The following is a 23,052-nucleotide window of genomic DNA, read 5'->3' on the forward strand; positions in this document are numbered from 1 at the left end:
CCTCTATTTGTTCAGGAAATAAATTTAAGAAGCCAAGAGTCAAACTGGAGCTTCCATAAAACATAAAACATTTTCCCCTCATCATCATTAACTCTTCTACTTTAAGATCCTGTTCCAAGGATGGCTCTGTAGAAACTCAAATCTTCAATAAGAATATTGGTGATTTCTAATACTTATTATGTGCCAGGCTCTGTTCTAAGCTTATTTACTCCTCAAAATAATCCCAAGACATAGGTGTTTCAACTGCTCTCACTCTATAGATGAGCAAACTGAGGCACAAACTCAGGACACCCAAGGTCTCTCAGCTAGAATGTGGTAGACCTGACAACTGATCCTAGGCTGTTTGGTTCCAACATCGGTGCAAGAATCCTCTAGTACGGACTGTGTAGAGTTAACACCAGATTCAGAAGTCTCTAAGAAAGTGATATACAGTACTTTAGTAGGGAATATAGGTTAAACCACAAATACATTTATTTCTCTAAGAACAGTATGCCATTTTTAAATTTAAAAAATTATTATCAACGGTCTTTGCAGTTTGCTTGCTCTTATGCTGATTAAAAAAAAATCCCAAAGCAGAGCAATTCACCAGCACGATCATTAAGTTGCAAATCTCTCCTTTGTCACAGAACAAGAATACACTCCACTCCTGAAAATAACCTTAAGTGCCCACGGAAGGAATATCCTCATCCATTTGTCATGCATTCTAGTGCCTCATGCCCTCTTTTTCAATTATCTTTTCTTTTTAATTAAGATTTTATTTATTTATTTGATACAGAGAGAGAGCGAGCGTGCACAAGTAGGCAGAGCAGCAGGCAGAGGGAGAAGGAGGCTTTCCATTGAGCAGGGAGCCCAATGTGGGGCTCCATCCCAGGACCCTGGGATCATGACCTGAGCAGAAGATAGACGCTTAACTGAGCCACCTAGGCCCCTCAATTATCTAATTTCTAATCTCGTTTCTTTTTAGTCTGAAAACAAGGAGTCACCTAAGTAAGATATCCCTTCAGAGCACTGTTGAAAATATATTAAACATAGAGATACCTCAGATCTCTTTTCTAAATGTTAAAAATATATTAGCACATACAGAGAGTATCTGTATTTCCATCTAAAATATTATGTCCTAATGAGCTTTTGTTTCTCCCTTTTTGATAATGTCTTCAATTTCTTCTGAGACTTCTCCTTTGTAGTCATTTGGTTCTATTGCATTTAACTTCTTCTGATACTCCAGTGGCAAACCATTTTCTTTTGCACCCAGGCAAATGACCTAAAAATGGTTAAAATAAACAAAAAACACCTTTTAATTAGGAACATAATTAGTATACCACAATTTTATGTGCAGTATCAAAGCATGACCTGTTAGCTTTCAGATAACTCTAGAATAAACAATTATAGAACAAAATAGAGACAGCCATTCCTCTCATGGTGAGCATGAACGTGCAGTCTTCAAATCCACATGATACATTCTCATGGAGTATCAATTTTATTCAATAATATGGTTTAAAATATTTTTAAAAACTGTAGTATAATTAACAGTGTTATATTAGTTTTAGGTGTACAATATAATGATTTAACAATTCTTTACATTACTCAGTGTTCATCATGGTAAGTGTGGTCTTAATCTCCTTCACCTATTTCATCCCTCCCACTCACCTTCCCTCTGATAACCACCAGTTTTTCTCTGTATTTAAGAGTCAAGCATTTTTTGTCTGTTCATTTATTTGTTCATAGATTCCACATATGAATGAAATCATATGGTATTTGCCTTTCTGATTTATTTCACTTACCATGATACCTTCTAGGTCCATCCATGTTGCTGTCAATAGCAAGATCTCATTCTCTTTTTATGGCTGAATAATATTCCATTTTATGTATGTATATGTATATAAATACCCTCACACCACATCTTATTTAGCCACAACTATGGATGGACACTTAGGCTGCTTCCATATCTTAGCTGTTGTATATAATGCTGCAGTAAACATACGGATGCATACATCTTTTCAAATTAATGTGTTCGTTTTCTTTGGGTAAATACCCAGTAGTGCGATTATTGCATTATAGGGTAGCTCCTTTTTTAATTTTTTGAGGCTCCTCCACACTGTTTTCCACAGTGGCTGCACCAGCTTGCATTCCCACCAGCATCACATCAGGTCTCCTTTTCCTCCACATCCTCGCTAACATTTGTTATTTCTTGTGTTTTTTATTCTGGTCATTCTAATTTAAAATTTTTTTATAGTAAGACAAAAACTTATTGTGGAGAACTGGCATGATCTAGTAAGAAAAAAACACCATTCTTTAAAAAAACTGTAAAGTTTATAGAGAGAAGTTTTAGTTTAACCTGGGAGTCTACTCTACCTCTGATGGGAAATGAGGTAATACATGGCAGCTGTGCTCAGTGGTGCTTCCCAGACCCATACCAGGCTAATTCCTCTCGGCTCAATACTAGAAAATTCCAAATTTGGCCCAGGAACTGGGTCATCCACTCCACGTGCCATGTCCTAATTAGGCCTTCCAAAGTACCTAAATTTGGATTCTAAAAAGGGATGTTGGGGTTTCTATCCCACATCCTTTTCCTATGCTTGTGGGAGTGGTATCTCTGACTTTGAAAGACAGCATGACTCTCTTCCCTCTCTCTAGGGACGGAAAGCATTTCAGCAATAGGAAATATATTTCTCCCCCATAAAAATGAATCTTAGTGTTATGAAATACTCTCTTGTGGAGAAAAAATGATTACAAAAACCTATATAGAAATAAATCCACTAAAAATAAACACTTTGATTAAAGTGAAGTGTTCAAGGGGTAGGGCAGGCAAAAAAGACTGAAGTGTTCATGTAGAATTTAATGCACACTAATTCTTTTTAAAACAAGGTATTTTTTAGTTTAGCTCAGTGAAAATTAAAAAGGAACTGCCAATAGTGTTTGTAAGTTGCTTACCTTTTTATACTGGGGGGATGGGGGAGCACTCTCATAATTTTTCATCTGATAACTTCGACAGGTTATTTCTTTTCCTTCTTGAGTATAAACATTAACTTCTATTGGGACATATGTTCCACTATTAACCCCTTCTTGCCTGAAACCAGAACAGCCAAATTTTAAACATATTTGACTTAGTCAAGTTAGTTTACTGGGCTAAAAATTTAACAATATATGGATGTACTTGCCCCCTATGTATTCTGGGATATGGTAGAACACATTATAAATACTACCACGTCAAAAGTATACTTAGCATTTCAATTGGAAAGCCTCGGATTTAGTATTATTTGTATACTTCTAATAGATCTCAGTATTTATCCTATTTAAACCCATGCTTGAATATAGTTATTTCAATCTTTGTGCCCCTCAACATTGCTCTCTAGGCTACAAAAAACTGTGTGTTTTGACAACAAGAGAATATCCACCCGGAGATAGAGAGAACGGCTCACTCTCATTCACCAGGGACATATCAGATAATGTGTTCTTCTCAAGCCCTACTTTTTTCTGCCAACTTTCTTTATATACATGCTCTGCTACACAGATCTTGAGAGTTCTGTTAAAAAAAAGTATCAAGATATTTCTAATATGTTGTCAAAGTTTTTATAAATTATTAGTTTTTCAACTGCTGCCTTAAAGAATTATTTTCTAAAAACTGACTCTAATAAAAGTTGAACTGCTTTTGAAACCAACAGAAAGTTGCAACAATTTCAAACATCTTCATGCCTCTTCACAATATGAAACTACAAAGATTTTTTAAATAAAAAAAAATAGAGCAAAAATAAAGACTCCTTTTTTTACAGGAGAGATTATAGGGGCACCTGGGTGGCTCAATTGTTAAGCATCTGCCTTTGGCTCAGGTCATGATCCCAGGGTCCTGGGCTCGAGCCCTGCATTGGGCTCCCTGCTCAGTGGGAAGCCTGCTTCTCCCTCTCCCACTACCCCTGCTTGTATTTCCTCTCTCACTGTCTCCCCAGCTCTGCCAAGTAAATTAATTAATTAATTAAAAAAAAAAAAGAACAAAAAGAAGAGATTATAAACATCTCCCAAATCTCAACTGGAATATAGGACCCTGCTAGGATTTTTTTTTTTTTTTTTTTTTTTTAATGTAGGCTCTATGCCCAGTGTGGGGCTTGAACTCACAACCCTGAGATCAAGATTTGCATGCTCTACAGACTGAGCCAGTCAGGTACCCCTAGGTTTTTTTTTTTCCTCAGGATATGCACATTACACTTTTTATGTTAACTCTGAAGTGTAAAGAATATAGTATATGGTTTTGAAAGACGTATATATACACATCTTTGAATATGATCCACTTTCTGAATCAGTTATTGTTTAACTTGTAATTAGAAGCCACCTACTTATCCAGAGAACTCAAATTGCTTTTGTTCATTTTCCATACTACTCCCCATACTTCATCGTCAGGACTTTGAAAAATGGTGGCTATACCTCCATGCCAAGTTTCACTTGTTTTGCCTTGGGAATTGCCAAAGTCAAGCTTATAATCCTACAAAGGAAACCAAAATAATACGATCAATATCTACTTGAACCAAAATTTCCCTCTTCAAAATAAAAAAATTTACCTTGAACTCCATGCAGTTAAGACATAAACTTTGAGTTCCTTCTCTGAATAAGCTGTAAAAAATACAAAGATAAACAACGACCCAGATCTCAAGGACTATATTTTTTCATATTTTTAAATTGAAATGTATATTGAATATATAATATGCATCCATAAACAGGTTTTAAAAAAGCCTGTAATCCCAATGCCTTAATATAAGTATTTTCATTTTTAAAAATTGCTTTGCAGTCTACCTACACACACATGGATTTTAACTTAGAGGCAACCACAGTATATACACATAATTGTTGAAGCTGGGTAGCTACATAGGGGTTATGACCTACTTTTTTTTTTTTAAGATTTTATTTTATTTGACAGAGAGTCAGTGAGAGAGGGAACACAAGCAGGGGGAGTGGGAGAGGGAAAAGCAGGCTTCTTGTTGAGCAAGGAGCCCAATGCCAGGCTCAATCCCAGGGTCCTGGGATCATGACCTGAGCCCATGAGCCGAAGGCAGATTCTTAACGTCTGAGCCACCTAGGCACTCCTAATCTACTTTTATGTATGTAAAGAGTATCCTACTGGCATATATCACCATGTTTGCCCTCAAGGAGCCACGATCTTTTTTTTTTTGTTTTTTTAAGATTTTATTTATTTGACAGAGATCACAAGTAGGCAGAGAGGCAGAGGAAGCAGGCTCCCTGCTGAGCAGAGAGCCCTGTGCAGGGCTTGATCCCAGGACCGCCAGGATAATGACCTGAGCCAAAGGCAGAGGCTTTAACCCGCTGAGCCACCCAGGTGCCCCAAGGAGGCACCATTTGAGGGTGGTTTTTAAACTTACTAATGTTAATCTAACATTCATGAATTATACTATTATATCTATAATAAATATAAGAGCAGCTAACACTAGTACATGACTAGGTTCTATAACTGCACTATGAGCTTTATGTGGACTTTCATTTTTATCCTGTCAACAACTTTATTATACCCATTTGATAACAAGAAAAACTGTGGCTTATAAAGATTAAGCAACTTGTCTAAGGTCTCTCAATGAATAAGTAACGGAGCCAGATTTCTAGCTTAGCTTTTCCCTATAGAGATGGGTAATCAGAGGAGAGAATCCTGGGGAAGATGAAAAACCCTTACTTGGCCATTTGGTATAGAAAATTTCTTTCCATCTTTCTAGAGCTTAGTTTCCTTAATAATAAAATAAAAAAGGTTGGACTAGATACTAAATCTAAGGTTTATATTTTATCCCTGTCACTTTTATTTTCTTCAAATGTCAGACATTTCAGGAAAAAGGTTGGTCTGAGTGACCAGTATTTTCAACTGGTATACTGGATATTCTAGGAGCATGTAGCCCTGGCAGGACATCATGAGAGCTGATTAAAAAGTCACAACCACATGAGGTACTGGTTGTCTACTACTAAATCCAACAGACAATTTTCATTCCTCCTCTTGTTCCACTTTTCACCTACTTCTGACATAGTTAACCACCCTGTCTTGATCTGCCTCCTGACTTTCAGATTGTCCCCTAATCTCAATTCCCTTTGATAACTCCTCCACCGTACCTGGTGCTTAAATGGTAGAGTTGCTTAGTTCAGGCCCCTTTTCTTGTTCATCAGCAATTTGCTCAAGACAATCTATCCCCTCCGATGACTTCAAATACCATCCAATATTCCAATCATCTTTTAATCCAACCCAGATCTCTCTTCTAAACTTCAAAAGTGCTTAGAACAGGACCTACCACACAGTGAGTACTTAATAAATGCTCATTAATGTTTTTCTGCTCACTTGGATGTGTAACAAGCATCCGAACTCAGTATGTTTAAGCTAAGCTTGATTTTCCCTCCAAAACTGATTCTCCTCTTCTCTTTACAAATATCACTATCATCTACCTTATTGCACCAAAAACCTTAGTCACCCCTGTTATCTCATCCTCCCTTCACAAGCAGTTACCAAGGCCTAACCTTATTATTTCCTAAATACCAACCCGTCTACCCTCCACTGCTACCACTCCATTTCAAGGTGCCATTATCTTTAGCATGGATGACTACAAAATCTTTCTAACTGGGCTCCCCACATCCACTGTTGTCTTCCCTTCCAACCCATTTTCCATAGCAACCGGAATGAGCTTTCAAAGTTGTAAATCTAATTTTTCATTTGCTTAAATTCTGCAATGGATCTTTTCATTGCTCTCAAGATAAAGACCAGTCTTTTTTGGCTTCTGTGGTCCAGTAGCATACAGTCCTTCACTACCTCTTTAGTTGCCAAGCTATATCCTCCTCAACACTAAACTCCAGCCACAGCAGCTGGATGGTCCAGCTTCTTTCCTGAGGTCATTTGTACATGCTGCTCCTTCTCTTTTCTTTGTCTCCCCCTGCCCAATCATTCAGGTCTCAGCTTAAAAGTCATTATTTTCAGGAAGAGCTTTACTAAGCTCTTAAGTCGGGACCCCAAATCATACATTCCCATAGTACCTTGTAGATCTCCTCTTTTTTGGGGGTAAAGACTTCACTTTTTTTTTTTTTTTTAAGATTTTATTTATTTACCTGACAGAGAGAGAGAGAGAGACAGTGAGCATGCACAAGCAGGGGGAGTGGGAGAGGGAGAAGCAGGCCCCCCCCCGCTGAGCAGGAAGCCCGCCATGATGCTCGATCCCAGGATCCTGGGAGAATGACCTGGGCCAAAGGCAGACAGTTAACAACCAAGCCACCCAGGCACCCCAAGACCTCACTTTTTTTTAGAGCAGTTTTAGGGTCACAGCAAAACTGAGAGGAAGGTACAACATGTCTCCTTTTTAAACTCACCGTATCTGAAACTCAGTTACCATTTGCTTGATAGCTCTTCCACTTGTCCCAACTATAAGCATCTGAACTTCTTTTCCACATTTGGGCAATTCCCTACCTTAGGAGTCTGGGGGTAGAAAGTGCTAGACCCCAACTCCCATTTCTGAGGCTTCAAATGCCAGCAGTTGGTTCTCCCAGCTTTGCTTGCAGTCAGGGCATGGGCATGTGGCCAAGAGTTAGCCAACCAGGACACCCACCTGGGACTCTGAATTAGAAGCTAGTGCCCAAGAACAGCAGAAACTCCACCCCGTAGGTGGTGGCTACATCCTGGTTTCAGGAACTGCAGGGGTGTACTGACAGTAGCAGGCAAGGTCCAGAGAAGGCAGGGGCAGTAATGCACAACTTAGTGTCCATATTTACCAAGTTCAGCAGTGATGCCCCAGTGGCCTCCTAGGCTGGTTCTGTCTGTGATATTAGCTGCTGTGGTTGCTGTACTTCCCTTTATGCCTGCCTGGTTTTTGTTTTATTTTTGAAGTAGGCTCCACATCCAAAGTGGGGCTTGAACTCACAACCCTGAGATGCTCCACCCACTGACTCAGCCAGGCACCCTTATGCCTCTGTTTATCAGTTCTGTGGTCATTCTGTGAGTCCTCTAACAGCCTTTCAACACATTCATTTCCTGCTTAAATCAGCCACTTTCTGTTGCTTGCAACTAAGAACCTGATAAGGACAGCAGAGACCACGTCTGTCTAATTCAGCAATGTCAAAAGGTTTTCTACATCATTTTGGGGGGTGTCCCTTCTATAGACCCGGACAGGTCCTCAAGGCAGCCCACTTAACTCTATCACTTCTGTACCTACAAGGGAAAAAAATCTACCAAAGGAATGAATGAATGGATTGTACCGAAGAGCAATTACTTTGGAGTTTTAATTTATTTAAGTAATCTCTATACCCAAGGTGTGGCTCGAACTCAGGGGCCTGAGACCAAAGATCACAAGGTCCTCCGACCGAGCCAGCCAGGCGCCCCTGAAGAGCAATGACTTTTACCAAGGCGGGTTATGGTTCATCCAGTGGTCTGACTTAACTGAGCTCGGCCCTTACTATGATTCCGACACGGTGCCGGCTTTCAGGACTTCTCCCATCAGGAGCGAAAAACAGGTGAACGGAGTTTCAGAACTCCAGCTGACAAGCCTTGCAGCGAAGGTGTGATAGGGAGGAGAGAGCAACGGATTCCCTTCTAAGTCGGTGGGCAAGAGCGGTGGCCAGGTCTGGGCAGAACGAGCCTCCCGGGGAAAGTCCGCAAGGGGCTCAGGGCGGCCCGGGGGCGCACAGCTGCCGGGCGGGCTTGACCAGGAGGGCAGAAGCCAGACAGAGAAGACAGTCCGGACGTGCTCCTATCAGCAAGAGGCGCATTCCCGGCCCCGAGAAAGCGACTTCTCGAAATCCTGTCCCCATGTCCGCAGGGTGGACCCGCCGCTGCAGGGGCCGCGCGCGGGCAGCACTGACCTGCAGGCGGGCCACGCAGCAGAACGCGGCCGACGGGTTTCGGAGGTGGATCCGCTCGGTCAGCAGATTGCTACCGTAGGCGAAGTACAGAAAACTCTCCGCCTCCTGGCCTCGGAGGTCCTCACAGCCCGAGTTCGCCATGTTCCACCCGACACCCGCGCGGCCCCGCGGTCGGCCGTACGACTCTGAGAAGACTGCGACCGTCCGAACTCCGGTGGCTGACGAGCTGGTGTCTCTGGAGTTAGCGGAAAGGCGGGAAGTGTGGGCCGAGCGAGTCGGCTGCGACCAGTCTTCTGATTGGCTGCCGGTCCCAAATGTTGAGTCTCCCCTTATGATTGGCCAAGCCCGCCACCTCCTCTTCGCTCTCCAGTTAGGACTCGGAAATACTCAGTCGTGAGGCGACCGGGACCCGATTCCTCATTGGCCATGCTCCTCTGTTGTCCCGCCCCCATGCTCAAGGCTCCGTATGATTGAAGGGTGGGCGGGCGCTACGCATAGGAGGCGGGTCAGGACCAGTGGGTTCGTTTTGGGGGTTGCGCCGCGTGGGTCCTAACCAGGTTTTCTCATCTTCGGGTGGTGCATGTGTGGTTCCCAGGTGTTTCGTGCTCATTAGGGAGCGCGCCCCCGCCCTGCCCTCCCGGTTTGAAGCAGTCGGTCGGTCACGACGGGCCAATTCCCTCCTCATGCTGGTTCTCTCACCCTCAGCCCTGATCACCTCGGTGACGACCCTGAGAAATGACTGGGACTCTCCGGATGGAAGTAGCGTGCTGGCTTCAAACCCGGACGCAGCCATTTACTGGCCACGTAAGCTCGGGCACCTCTCATCGCTTTCCTCCTTGTAAAATAGCGATTTTAACATAAATTATGATCACAGTCATATAACTTATGATCCCCTATCTCATAGGGCTGGTTTAAGTGTTTAAAGAATAATTTTGTTAATGTTAATAGGTACAAAAACTCCAATGTAAAATAAGATATGAAAATATAGAAACAAGAAATAAAACCTTATACTGTTAACTTTGAAATGAAAATATTAATTTGAACTCAGGGGAGTGGTTATCCCTGGCACCTAGATTTTGATCTCCAAATATCATTCTCCACTAAAAGGTTCCAGGGCTCCTTGGAGAAATGGTTTATGCCAGGTTAGAAGCTGGTAATGACTAGGAGCGCTTGGAACATCTTGTGGCAGTAAAGTCTGGAAGTATCCAAGGAAAACGAGGTCCTTTCAAAAGAACATGGGAACCAGCTTGAAGAAATGACCACTGGCCAAATTTAGAACAATTTGAGTACCAAAAATAATGACTGCAATTGACTGAAAATGTCAAACATAAAAGTCCCACCAAAAGAGTAAACCATATATAAAAAACAATTTTTTTTAAGATTTTATTTATTTTTATTTATTTGTCAGAGAGAGAGGAGCGAGAGTGAGCACAGGCAGACAGAGTGGCAGGCAGAGGGAGAAGCAGGCTCCCTGCCAAGCAAGGAGCCCGATGTGGGACTCGATCCCAGGATACCGGGATCATGACCCGAGCTGAAGGCAGCTGCTTAACCAACTGAGCCACCCAGGTGTCCCTATAAAAAACAATTTTTAAAAGCCTCATTTGTTATAGTGACTGTTACAGCAACTCTTTACCCTGAAAAATTGTAATTTAAGAAAATAAATTAAATATTTATTCTGCCCTCCTACTTACAGCTGTATTTCAAGGTAACCAAATAGCCCCAGTTGATGAGGAAATGGTTCTCTTTACAAAAGTATGCCAGCTAAATAATGTAAGATGAATGGTAGAATTCGAATATCACCATCTTGTAGCCCCTAATTAAATAACTGATTCATGCCAGGATCATCAACGAAACCGTGTGGTGAAAGGGTGACAGGGAACAGAATACTCCCCAAGGGCCAAATTATCCCCCAGGGATTGCTAGCTGTAGTCAGAAGAAAAATATAATGACAGTGAAGGAATCTGGTCCCTCCCATCTTAAACTAGATCAATCTTATAATCACTAAAGTGGACCAATCGGACATTATATGCCTCCTGATATGATACAACAGGAAGCCCCAGTATTGTCTGTGAAGTATTTTTCCCCACACTCTTTCACTTCTGTATCATCAAGCTCAGCAGGAACTAGAAGGATAAAATAAAATGACACCAAGAGGAAACAATCAGAAAAATTCTGAACAAGTGGTGGGACATCATGAAGAACAAATGGCTGTCTCTTAAATTAAGTCAGTGAAGTTACAAAAAAAAACCCAAAAAACAAGAAACAACAACAAAAACAACAACAACAAAACCCAAAAAGAAACAAACAAAAAAACTGGACAGTGCAGGCTGTTCCAGATTAAAAGATACCGAAGAGACATAGTAACTACATGCAATGGCTTGTCCTAGGTTCTGGTTCAATAAATCAGATATAAAAGATATTTGGGGCACAATTAAATCTGAATAGGAACTAGGGCACGAGATGATATTAAACAATTGCTTTTTTATTAGGTATGATAATAGCATTGTGCTGATGTAGAAAAATGTCTCTATTTTTAGATGTACATATTAATGTATTTTGGGGTAAAATGTTTGATATCATATTTTTTTTTCTTAAAGATTTTATTTATTTATTTGACAGATCACAAGTAGGCAGAGAGGCAGGTAGAGAGAGAGAGGGAGAAGCGGGCTCCCTACTGAGCAGAGAGCCTCGATGCAGGGCTCCATTCCAGGACCCTGGGATCATGACCTGAGCCGAAGGCAGAGGCTTTAACCCACTGAGCCACCCAGGAGCCCCTGATAATTAATTTAGAAAAATTAAAATATGGAAAGTGTTCAGTGCTCAATTGATTGATGTGTATATGGATATTCATTTTATTATTCTATCCTCTTCTATATATTTCAACATTTTCGAGTTAAAAAGTCAAAGAAATATGGTAATGTGTGTAAAGCACTTGGCATACAGTGAGCACTCAATAAGCAATAACACTGTTGTTATGTAATCGGAAAATAGGATGTTACATACCTTCTCCCATCCCTCAAACATCAAGGTAGAACTTGAACTACGTACTTGGTTACTTCAGTGACCAAGCTGCTCTTGTTGGCAAGATAGTGTTCTATTGTATCATGAATTCTCAAGGCCTCTGCTTTTGAGCATTCCCACTTAAAATGTCCTTCTGTATTTTAAATTGCTTTTAGACATTCTAAATGTATTTACTTTTATTATTCTGACTTTTTTTCTCTTCCTATGTTTCTCACTAATTGCCTAATTTTATGGTTACTGATTTTTCTTGACACCATTTCACAAAAATTTTCTGAAGCCCTGATGTTTCCTCAAAAAACTGAAAATCTCTTTTTACGCCCATTAAGCATTTTATTTAGCTGTGTAGCTTGCTGCATACTGACCCCTGTTGGCTAAGGCAGTAGACAGCAAGGGTCTTTGTTCTTCCAAATTTAACCATAGTTTGGTTAATAGTTAACATTCACTGAGCACTTAACCAAATGCCAGGCACCAATCTAAACTCATATATATTAACTCATTTAATCCTGAAAATAGCCCTATGGAGACAGGTACTAATATTATTCTCATTTTACAGTTGAAGAAACTTGAGTTGCAGTAGGTTAACTCACTTGCCCCAGGTTATGTAGCTAGCAATGACATAACCTAGTTTAACAGTCAAGCCCTCTGATTCTAGAGTCATTCCTGTGTACTGACTCCCAAACTTCTCAAATTGTAAAGCCTCGTGGTCTCAGAGCTGTGTCAGATGGAATGGGAATGAGTGACTGAGAAGAAAGCAGGCCCTACCTAAGAAGAAAATGGAGCTAGAGAAATCCAAGGCCTGAGCTCATTGAGGTGCCTGGCTCCAGCCGTTACCCAGATTCAGCTGAATTTCTCACTTTTGTTTTCATGAGATAGTCTCATAAGCCTTATATTCCAAACCACACTGATAACGAAATGAAAGATTCTATTCAGTGCACATAGGTTATGTGAAATGCGGCATATTTAGTCCCACAACGGTATTTTAGAGTGTGTCTTGAAGACTTCTACCTCCCAAAGTACTTTGCTCTGCCTGTATTATGTTAAATAAATATATATTAGACCTAAAGTATAGAGAAACCATTAATTATATGTGGTCCCAGGTTACACAGGCAATATGAAATACGAACCTCCAACAACTGCAACAGTGAGGAATAAACAGTTATGGAGAAGGAACTGTGTTTGCTGCCTCAAACCTAAAATGAGTTACCTTTGACTCATCCCTTCCCTTTCAAACCCTGTGTCCAATCAAGGAAGATCTGCTGCCATCAGCTCTCCTGCACATTCTCACACTCACTACCCTCTCCCTGGTGGCATCAGCCCACACCTGGATTATTGCCAACAGCCTCCTAGCTGTTTTCTCTGACTCTGCTTTTCTCTGGAGATGGGGTAAGGGAGAGTGATCATATGAGGACAGCACAGAAACGGGTGTGGGGAATAGTAAGTAGTCCAATTTCAGTGGAGTAATAGGTTCGTATTAGGAAATGGGAGACAAGTCTGGAAGGAGACCAGCAGAATTTATGGGAGGGTCTTGAATTTCGCACTAAAAAGCTCTGACTTTTGTGGTCAAAGGGGAGGCATTTTTGACCTCTGAACAGAAAGGGGCCCTCTTGTACCTTTAGAAACATTCTTGTGGCTGTGTGTAGGATGGCCTGGGAGGAAGTAGGATGGGGAGATGGTTGAGTGCTGACACAAGTTCATTGCAATAGGCTAGGACCTAAAAGTCAGAGCTAAGGCAGTAGTTACAGAATGGAAATGAAGGGATGGAAAGTGGTGGGGGGCGGGGAGAGTCACAGGGGAAGAGAGAGAGAGAGAATCTAAAGCAGACTCCCTGCTCAGTGTGGAGCCTGATGCATGCATGGCTCAGTCTCACGACCCTGAAATCATGACCCGAGCCAAAACCAAGAGTCGGACACTTAACCGACTGAGTCACCTAGGCACCCCAAAGACATATTTTTTCCTATTTATTTACTTATTGAGAGAGAGAGAGAGAGCAAGAGCCCACACGTGAACAAGGGGGAAGGGGCAGAGAGAGAGGGAGAAGCCGACCCCCTGTTGAGCAGGGAGCCTGTAACAGGGCTCAATCTTAGAACCTTGGGATCCCAGGATCATGACCCGAGGTGAAGGCAGATACTTAACCGACTAAGCCACCCAGGTGCTCCCAAAGACATATTCTTTTAATTTCCTTTTATCATATCACTCCTTTGTGCAGAAACCTAGTGAGGCTGGCTGTTTCTATTATTTTATCAAGTTCAAGCACTTGTGAAAGCTTTTTCTTACTTGATTCCATTCTATTTGGCCAGTCTGATTTCCCACTGATGCTAAGCCCTTTGGAAACAGGGACTATACCTTATCTTTCTTTACACCTACAATGCTTACCACAGCATATATGAATAATAAATATTTGCTGATTAATCCAATCAGAGTCAAAATCTCCCCTACCCTTCACAGAGATTCCCAAACCCTTTTTTCTCTATGATCCACCGCCTCCCCTGCCCCGCTCCAGCTCTCCTTGACTTACTGAGAGGCATTTGTCCTTTAACTCTGATTTAGGATTTAAAAATTCATACTAGTGCTTTAACATACAGGATTCTGCATACATTTTATTAGCCATAGCGGTATTTATATTTATATGTTCTCCCAGCTCATGGCCACATGACTGAGAAGCATGCCAGAATATATTAAATCAGATGTGTTCTGGGGGTAAAAAGAGAGTAAAATTCTGGTAGGCAGTAATTTCTCAGGGTATTTGACAGATAATCTGTCTTCTTGTTTTGAAATTAACCCTGGAAAGCGGTTCCAATAGTTTTTTAGTGCTTAGTAGAAAAAGAGTGCTTGTCTTTATATGTATTTATATCTATAACCATACGCTTTGGAAAGCAGGCACCAAACTGCTAACTGTGGGAAGGGAAAGGGAATTGGAGGGGTGGGGAAAGGGGAGCAGGTTGGACAAAGAGCTTTCATTTTCTTCATTCTGTATTCTTCGTGTTTTTCCCCCCCATGTTTGAGCATGCATTCTTGTATTACTTTTAGTATTTTAAAATACATATATTATTAAATTCATATCCGATGGAATTTTAAGCAATATCTGGAGATGTAATGTCAGGAGGGTAAAAAGAGGGTGATGACTAAATACATTGTCCAAAATAAAAGCAGTCCCAGCAAACACATTCCCAAGTGGGTCTGCTTCTCAACACGTCAGATAATTAGGCCATAGCAGGTCAGCTTGCTCCATGGAAGGGTACAACCCCATTCTGAGAGGCCTGCAATGGCAGAATCTCAGTGTGTCTATCTGGATAGTCCCTCTTTGCCCTGTGAGATGCCAGTAGATACAAGACCCAGAATATTTTCCCAGTCTGGTTCAGGAGAAGGCCACACATATATTCAAGGACAATGACCTGCTAGATCCTACTGCCAACCCTAAGTCCCTTCCAGGAGGTTCTGGAACTATAGCAATTCAGCTATCTCTATGTCATTTACCATAGCTACATTATTAGATCAAGATGTACCAATCCCAAGATTTACTACCATTAATGTTAAAGTTTGACAAACAGAATCATAATATATTTGTCTCTTCCGTTTATATGTCCATATTATTTATAACACCTTAAGTTCAACTACAATTAAAACATAAAGGAAGAATATTGCCATGTTTCTACTGCCAATAATAGTTGTAATATAAGCTATAACACTTTAGAGTGTAGATTTACTGAAGTGAGAATCCCAATATTTCCCTTGGTGATAGACCTCATTCTTTTCTTCCTGGAAATTCAAACTCAGTAAATTCTTAATATTGTGTATAATAATTAGATGAGAGTCAAGGCTTTCTCCAAGTCCCCATAGGAAGAATGGCTTTGGAATGAGGCCTAGTCTAACTAAGCATTTGGAAACATTTATGGAAAGTGAGAACTATACTTGAATTCTCTGTTTAATTAATGCGCTTCGATTTCATGTTTTCAGTCTATTCAACAATATTTAATCAACAATGAACCCTTCTCAGAGACATATACTCAAATGAAGCATTTTACTTGACTATAAAACAACTCTGGATGTTTGGAAATCTTTCCAGAATAGCTGATCTAGTGCTGGTGTCAACCTTTTTTCTTCTTCATTATATTCTGCTTTCACATGAATACAACACATCCCAATAATAGAGCTCCCAAAAGGCATCTCTATTTATTGTCTTTGTTAAATGCTTACTGGCTGAGAAGACAACAGAAACTCTAGATAGCTGAGTAACAGAAACTCAGATGGCTCACTGAAAATGACAGTTGTTCATGGGAGAAATAGGTATGTTCTATGTGGACAAGAAACTTGCTTCAGCAAGCCATCCTCTAAGCTTCCTGACAGTACATTTTATATGTTTTTTTTTAGGTGCATTAAAAGCTGTCTCAAGTTAGCTAAGTCATATGAATTTTATTAGAATCCATACATAGGGTGCCTGGGTGGCTTAATTGTTAAGCATCTGCCTTCAGCTCAGGTCATGATTCAAGGGTCCTGGGATGGAGCATCAAGTAGCTCCCTGCTCGATGGGGAGCCTGCTTCACTCTCTCTCACTCCCCCTCCTTAGGTTCCCTCTCTTGCTATGTCTCTCTCTGTCAAATAAACAAAATCTTAAAAAAAGAATCCATATGCTTTAGAATTTTATTTCCATGATCCAATAATTCCACTCTTAGGTATATAACCAAACAAATTGAAAATAGGGACTCAAACAAATACTTGTGCACTGATATTCACAGCAGCACTCGCGACAGCCCCAAGATGGAAATAACCCAAAGTCTATCAGCTGATGAATGGAAAAATAAAGGGTGGTATATCCATACAATGGAATATTATTCAGCCATAAAAAAGGAATAAAGTACTGATAACGTGCTATACCATGGATGAACCTAAAAAAATCCATTATGGTAACTGAAAGGAGCCTGACATAGAGGGTCACAGACTGTATGACTCCATTTATATGAAATATCCGGAATTGGTAAACCCACAGAAACAAATTTGATTGGGGGTTACCAGGGGCTAGGGAGAAGAGGCATAACTACTTAATGGGTACAGAGTATTATTTTGGTGATGAAAATGGCTTGGAACTGGAAAGAGGTGGTGGTTGCACAGCATTGTGAATGTACTACATGACACTGGGTTGTTCACTTTGAGATGGTTAATATTAGATTGTCAATTTCACCTTAATACAAAAAAACAAAACAAAACAAAACAAAAACAACCCCAGAAACCTTTATTTTCCAGGGTTTCTTATCGGTACTATGAGAAGTGACAGTAAAATGTTGGTGGATAAAGGAGTAGGGATGGGGGGCAAAAAAAAAAAAATGTTGGTGGGTAACTAGGACATCAAGTTCCTCTGATTTGAGGTGAGGGTGAGGAGTTTAACAGATTTGATGTGTCTCCTGACAGGTCACTCCTGTTCCCATATACATTCACGGAAGGAATGTGATACCCTTACTATTTTCAAGGGATGATGGCAGAAACTTTGCCTCCAGTAGGTGCTTGGTGGAAGTTGTGGGAAGGGAAAATCAATCATTACTAATATGCTGCCCCTTTCCTAGTGTTTCCTTGTAGTGTCTGGTGCTCCATTAATAATAAGGGGGTGTTCAAGAATAACAGTTATACTTAAACAGCAATAATTCCCAAAGAATGATGCTTGGGACATCAGCCCCATTAGATGGCCCTCCATCCAAAAGTAGCTTTGTAGTCAAATGAGCTGGAAAACAGTATACCCTGTATGTCCTCTTAGAGATTCAAGATGTCTATTACCGCATGAAGGAATCTGACGATGCCTGTAGTGAAGAAACCTGGTGACGTGTTTGTCCTGACTTTCCCACACCTCTTGAGTCATAGAACCCCCTGGATGGGGAAAGCATATTACTCAGAGTGTGGAAAATGCTGCTCTGTGTTGATAGGCTGACCTTGATTTGTTTAGGATGACTATTAAGTTTTTAAAGAATCATATTAAATAAAACCCTAAGTCATCCAGAAAATTGAAGATAAGCAATGGTGTGAGCTAGAAAGGGATGATTCTAAATCTTCATACTGTTCTGTTTTGCCACTGCCTGGTTTGGTGGGTGATAGATAACTTCTTATCACAGATTGACTCATGAAAATGGTCCATCTCTTAGCTGGCTTGACACCTGATAACCAGAGACTGAAGATACCTGATAATCTGAAACTGCAGAGTCATGTATAAAAATACCCATCAACCATCCACTTCTGTTAAATGCAAATAATGGTTGCAAGCCGGTGAAAATAAGAATTTGATTGCAAGGCTGAAAGCAAAATTGATGTGTCCAAAATTCTCAGACTGGAAAAAGATTCAGCTCCTTGGCTCCTTCTCTTTCCCACCCTTCTTATTTTGTTCCTTCTTAGTTCCTTTAAGATTGTCAAAGAAGTTTACAGGCTTAATAAAACAGGTGAGACAACTTCATGGAAATGTACCTAATTACCATTGATAACAATGGCAGGTCTTGTTAGGCCAGTAGCTACTTGAAACAAAATGCTTGAGCTTACTCATTAAAACATTTTAGTAAGTGTCAGTACTGATTCATGTTTCCTATTGCAAATAAGAGTTCTTTCTAAATTCCCATTTGGAGAAAACCGTTGGCCTAGCAAATTCTACTCCCTGGTGTAATATGATTTTCTAAGCTGTCATGCAATTAAGGATTTTTTCAATATATAAAATCACTAATGAATTGATAATGACACATTAGATTTAATGCATTTGGCTGCTGCAAGTCCCATCTGCCAATCTGGTTTAGTGTGTACAATACCTGATGTTCTCCAAAGTGAACAAATAGCAGTGAGCACCGGTGTGGCATGGAACAGGGGTGCTTCCGGAGTCTTCAGCCAGGTGTCAGAGAGGAAGGTTTGGAGATAACAGGGAGACCATTTTTAAGAAGAGTATCTTCCATCTGGCTTAGAAATGAAAATATTTCTCAGGAAGAAACTTAGAATACGTCCTTCTTTTCTTGAATTAATTTCATTCACTCTGTCAAAATTAGTGTCTTTTGTAGAACTGTTTTGAATCTTACTTTGCCAAGTGATCACTGACTAGGGAACAAAAGCAAAAGTAAAGTCAAAAGACTGAAACCCAGCAAAATATGGGTTAATATTTACATTAGCAAAGTAGGATTGGGCTGGAGTGAAAGAAACCTGCTAAAAATAAGCCCTGTGTGAAGTTTCAGTCTGCCTGCAAAGACTTTTCCTGCTTTCCTGGAAAACTCTTACTTGTTCTTTAAGATCAAGCTAGTGTTGTTTCCTGTATCAGGCCATCCTTAACTTCTAGCTAGATTCAGTCTTCAGTGTTTATAACATTTGATTGATTCCTTGACTCTTGCACGATGACCATTTTATTTTAATCAATCATTTGTCGACATGCTTTCCCCTACTAAACTAGATGCCCACAGAGCGAGAGAATCATTACGCATTCAGCACTTATTTATAGAATGCTTCGTATGGGCCAGTAGGCCACTTTGGTCCTCCTTAAAAGCGCAACATTCATCTTTTTACTCCCAACACGTAGTGAGTGCCTGTCCCATTATTGAGTAGGCTTGCAGCAATGAGTTGCTAAATAACTAAATTACTGAGTGAGTGAAAGGATGAATGAATGAATGAATGAATGGACTCGATCGTGTATGATAGAACAGGCACCAGTTCTGCAGGAACGTTTTAGCATCCCAATTTGCAAACAGAATCAGTGCAGAGAGAAGTTAAGTTCCCAAAGAGAGCAGGACCTATCATTCTGCAAGGAGACCAGTGACTCCATTCCTAGGACCTTAGAGGTTTAAAGATAGCAGGTCTATAAAATGGTATGACTTTAGACAAGATTGAAGGCTGGCTAAACGAGGATTATTCCCAGGGCTCCCCTGCTAATAATTAGGGTTGAGAGAAAGAGGAAGGTGGAGGCACTGGAGTGGGAAGGAAGGAATAATGCAAATGAGACATTTTTTAAAAGACTGTGTTTCCCCACACTGCAATATTCTTATTGCAGAATATATAACGCTTGTTGATTTTTCTCTTAGAATACTTCCTCTGATACTCACTCTCTCTCTTCATAAATAATGTGCTCAGCCCTACATAGCTGCTGCAAATCATTCTTGACAGCAGGGAGTATTTTTCCAAGATCAACCTGAGCCCTTCTGAGCCTTGAACTTGCTCATCAGCAGTTTGCCCACACAGCAGTCTCTGGGGCTGGCCCAGGCAGGCTATAATGCCTCTGAATGTCACACTTGAGATGAAGGGTCATTACGTGGAGTCTGATTTAGTTCCAGTAGCAAGTGTGATTCTGTGTTTGGGTTTGGCATAAAGGAAGACAAGCACAAAAGAAAACCATCAATCTTAAATGTGTTCCTAGTTGATTTCCTTTCCTGTTTTCTGCATGACTTTCAACCTCCTGCCAGTCTTGTCAAGCCACTGTATGTTCAGCAAGCAACGTCTCTCATAGTTTAATTTACAGAGAAAAGAGAGACTGTTGGGCATCTACTTTCTCTCCTTTTCCATATCATGCATGTCCTCACTTGTCATTCTTCAATTTCCTTCTGACTCAGAGAAAGAGGTAGTAACAAATTGCTGTGTAACAATCTTAAAATTTACAGCTTAAAAGAATAAACATTCATTATCTCAGTTTCCATGAGTCAGGAATTCAGAAGCAGCTTATTAGCTGGAACGGTCTGGCTTAGGTCTTTCATACAGTCAAAATATCAGCTAGGGCTGCATTCATCTGAAAGCTTGACTGGGTCTGGAGGACCAAGTTCCCAGATGAATCTTTCATGTGGCTGTTAGCAGGAAACCTCGGTTCCCGACCACGTGAGCCTTTCCACAGAGTTGCCTGCTTGCATGTTTTCATGAAATATCAGCTGGCTTCTGCTGGATTGAATGATCTAAGAGAATGAGTATGGGAAACACAGCAATGCCTTTTATACTTCCTTTCAAAAGTTGCACATTGTCACTTCCACCTCATTCTATTAGAGTCACTAAGTACTACTTACACTAAAGAGGAGGGGAATTAGCCTCTATATTTGGAGGGCAGGGGTATCAAAGAATTTGTGGCCATCTTTTAGAACCAGCACAGAGGGATCATTCTTCCTTTTCAGGGCTAATTCATCCACATATATGTGTGATTCTGTCATTTCCCATCTGGACTTGACTAATCAGTTATGCTCTCTTTTAATCTCTAACAGTAGATCCCATTTATGGAGCATTTGCTATTTCCTGGCTACTGTGCTAAGCACTGTATGTGGGTAATCTCACTTAGTACATACAACTACATGAGGTAAGGGAATGATTACTCCATTTTTACAAATGAGAAGACCCCAGCTCAGAAGGCTTAAGTGAGATGCTAATGTCAGATAGCTAATAAATGTAGAAGTTACTATTTAAATCCAGCCCAGACTGACTCCATAGCAGTGCTTCCTTCCACTAATCTATTCTACACTGCCTTGCATGGACCTTTCATCTCTACCTCTCCATCAGCTTTTCTCCTTTGCTTTCAAACAGCCTCCATTCCTCCTTATACAAACATTACCGTCCTTTAAACTCTGCTTTATCTCCAGTTTCATCACATCTTCCCATCACAAATTTCTCAAAATAGCGGTCAGCGTGCTGTCCCTACTTTCACACCTCCCTTTTGCACCACCTCACAGCCATTGTTCTGCAGTTACCAATTTCACAAAAGGGATTTCTCTAAGTAAGGCAAGCAACGCCTTCCTAATTTCCAAATCCAGTGCTTTCTTTTCAGCTCAAATTCTGCTGTATTTCTTCATTCTAATACACATGACACTATGGGCAGGTTGTCTTAAAATCAATTGTACTTTGTATTTGGTAAATTCAATTTCTTCACCTTTCTTCACATTTCATACTGTAAGGACCTATTTAGCCAGAGTGCTTCCATCCGGTTAAACAATAATTTTGTTGTTTAAAACTTAAACTGTCCCTGCCCCCCTTCCCCCAGGGGACTTACTTAAAAACAAGTCCCAGAAACCAGTCCCAGGTAACAAAGCCCAAATACAAGGGTGGGTCAGGCCAGGTGGAGACATCCGATCAGTTGGGGGGGCGCATACTGTCTCCCTAGTTACCAAGGAGTATGGGCCCCGCCCTTTGGGCACCTTTTGGGCGTCAATTCTGACCAAGGTGATAGGCTGGTTCAAATATCTACTACGGTAAATTGTAATTCAATTGGTCACTTATGTGCTACCTAACATGACTGTGCAGCTTTCTCTGTGTGTTACAATTTCATGGCCACCTGTGTGTGGCCAGGCCCAACCACATGGCCTTTGCCCTTAAAAGCTAGTCTGTGAAGCAGAGAGAGGTCGCCCTCTCTGTTAAGAGGTGCGGGCCCGAATGTTCAGTCTGATTCTTGATGCTTGGCGCGGAATAAAGCTTTGCTTGACCTTCGCTTTATATCAGTCTCGCTCCTTTACTCACGGACGCATTATTGGGGGACCTAACAATACCATGCCCATTCCCTTCTGGAAACTCTCTGCTTTTGTGCCACAGACATCAGGCTTCCCTCCTCCCCCTCTGATAGCTCTATGCAGTCTTCTTCATTGACTCTTCTTCCTCAGACAAACCCTTAGATGACAGTATAGATAATTTGGTTGTGATTAACTTTTTCCTTCTGCATTGCAGGTAATCTACTTTAAAATATCTCCCATACCACTTTTGTGTTAATAACTCATAATTTCTTGGGGCTCCTGGGTGGCTCAGTGGGTTAAGCCTCTGCCTTCAGCTCAGGTCATGATCTCAGGTCTGGGATCAAGCCCCATGTTGGGCTCTCTGCTCAGCAGGGAGGCTGCTTCCTGCCCACCCCTGTCTACTTGTGATCTCTGTCTGTCAAATAAATAAATAAAATCTTAAAAAAAAAAAACCCTCCTAATTCTCCAGCCTCATTTTCCCTTTTAATTAATTACTTATCTCCTGTGTGTCTTACGAGTACCACAAACTCTGCATGTGCTGATCCCTAATGCCTTTCCAGACTATCTGTCCTGTTTTTATTGCCTATCTTGGATGTTGACATCATCACTGCCAAAGAATATCTCACAGACATGCAGTTTAATTTCTTTTCTTTTTCTCCCCCCCACCCCAGACATGTAGATTAAAGCACAGCTGACCTTTACTCCTACAGGGGAGATCTAGTCATATACAGATTGTCACCAAAGAGGCAAAATAGGAACCCTTAGTCGGTGGAACAATGAGAAAGCTTTTTGTTTT

The 23,052-nt window shown here is 40.9% G+C and overlaps 1 protein-coding gene across 1 annotated transcript; it reads right to left on the minus strand.

Moving 5' to 3' along the window:
* Positions 1 to 440: 440 nt before the first annotated feature.
* GGCT (gamma-glutamylcyclotransferase) lies at positions 441 to 9,076 on the minus strand. The gene is made up of 4 exons (XM_047695728.1): positions 8,821 to 9,076; positions 4,329 to 4,474; positions 2,932 to 3,067; positions 441 to 1,261 (listed from the first exon to the last, which is right to left on the minus strand). The coding sequence occupies exons 1-4, from the start codon at positions 8,959 to 8,961 to the stop codon at positions 1,118 to 1,120; spliced, it is 567 nt and encodes a 188-aa protein (XP_047551684.1). The 5' UTR covers positions 8,962 to 9,076; the 3' UTR covers positions 441 to 1,117.
* Between the last annotated feature and the right edge of the window lie 13,976 nt (positions 9,077 to 23,052).

Source organism: Lutra lutra, chromosome 11 (assembly GCF_902655055.1).
Source record: "Lutra lutra chromosome 11, mLutLut1.2, whole genome shotgun sequence".
NCBI lineage: Eukaryota > Metazoa > Chordata > Mammalia > Carnivora > Mustelidae > Lutra > Lutra lutra.

Excerpts from the sequence above, each read along its gene's own strand:
- GGCT (XM_047695728.1), bottom strand. The coding sequence starts at position 8,961 with ATGGCGAACTCGGGCTGTGAGGACCTCCGAGGCCAGGAGGCGGAGAGT. Across the intron at positions 3,068-4,328 it reads AATTTGAGTTCTCTGGATAA|GCAAGAAGGGGTTAATAGTG; the intron begins GTAGGTGGCTTC and ends TTCTGGTTTCAG. Across the intron at positions 1,262-2,931 it reads CATCCCCCCAGTATAAAAAG|GTCATTTGCCTGGGTGCAAA; the intron begins GTAAGCAACTTA and ends AACCATTTTTAG.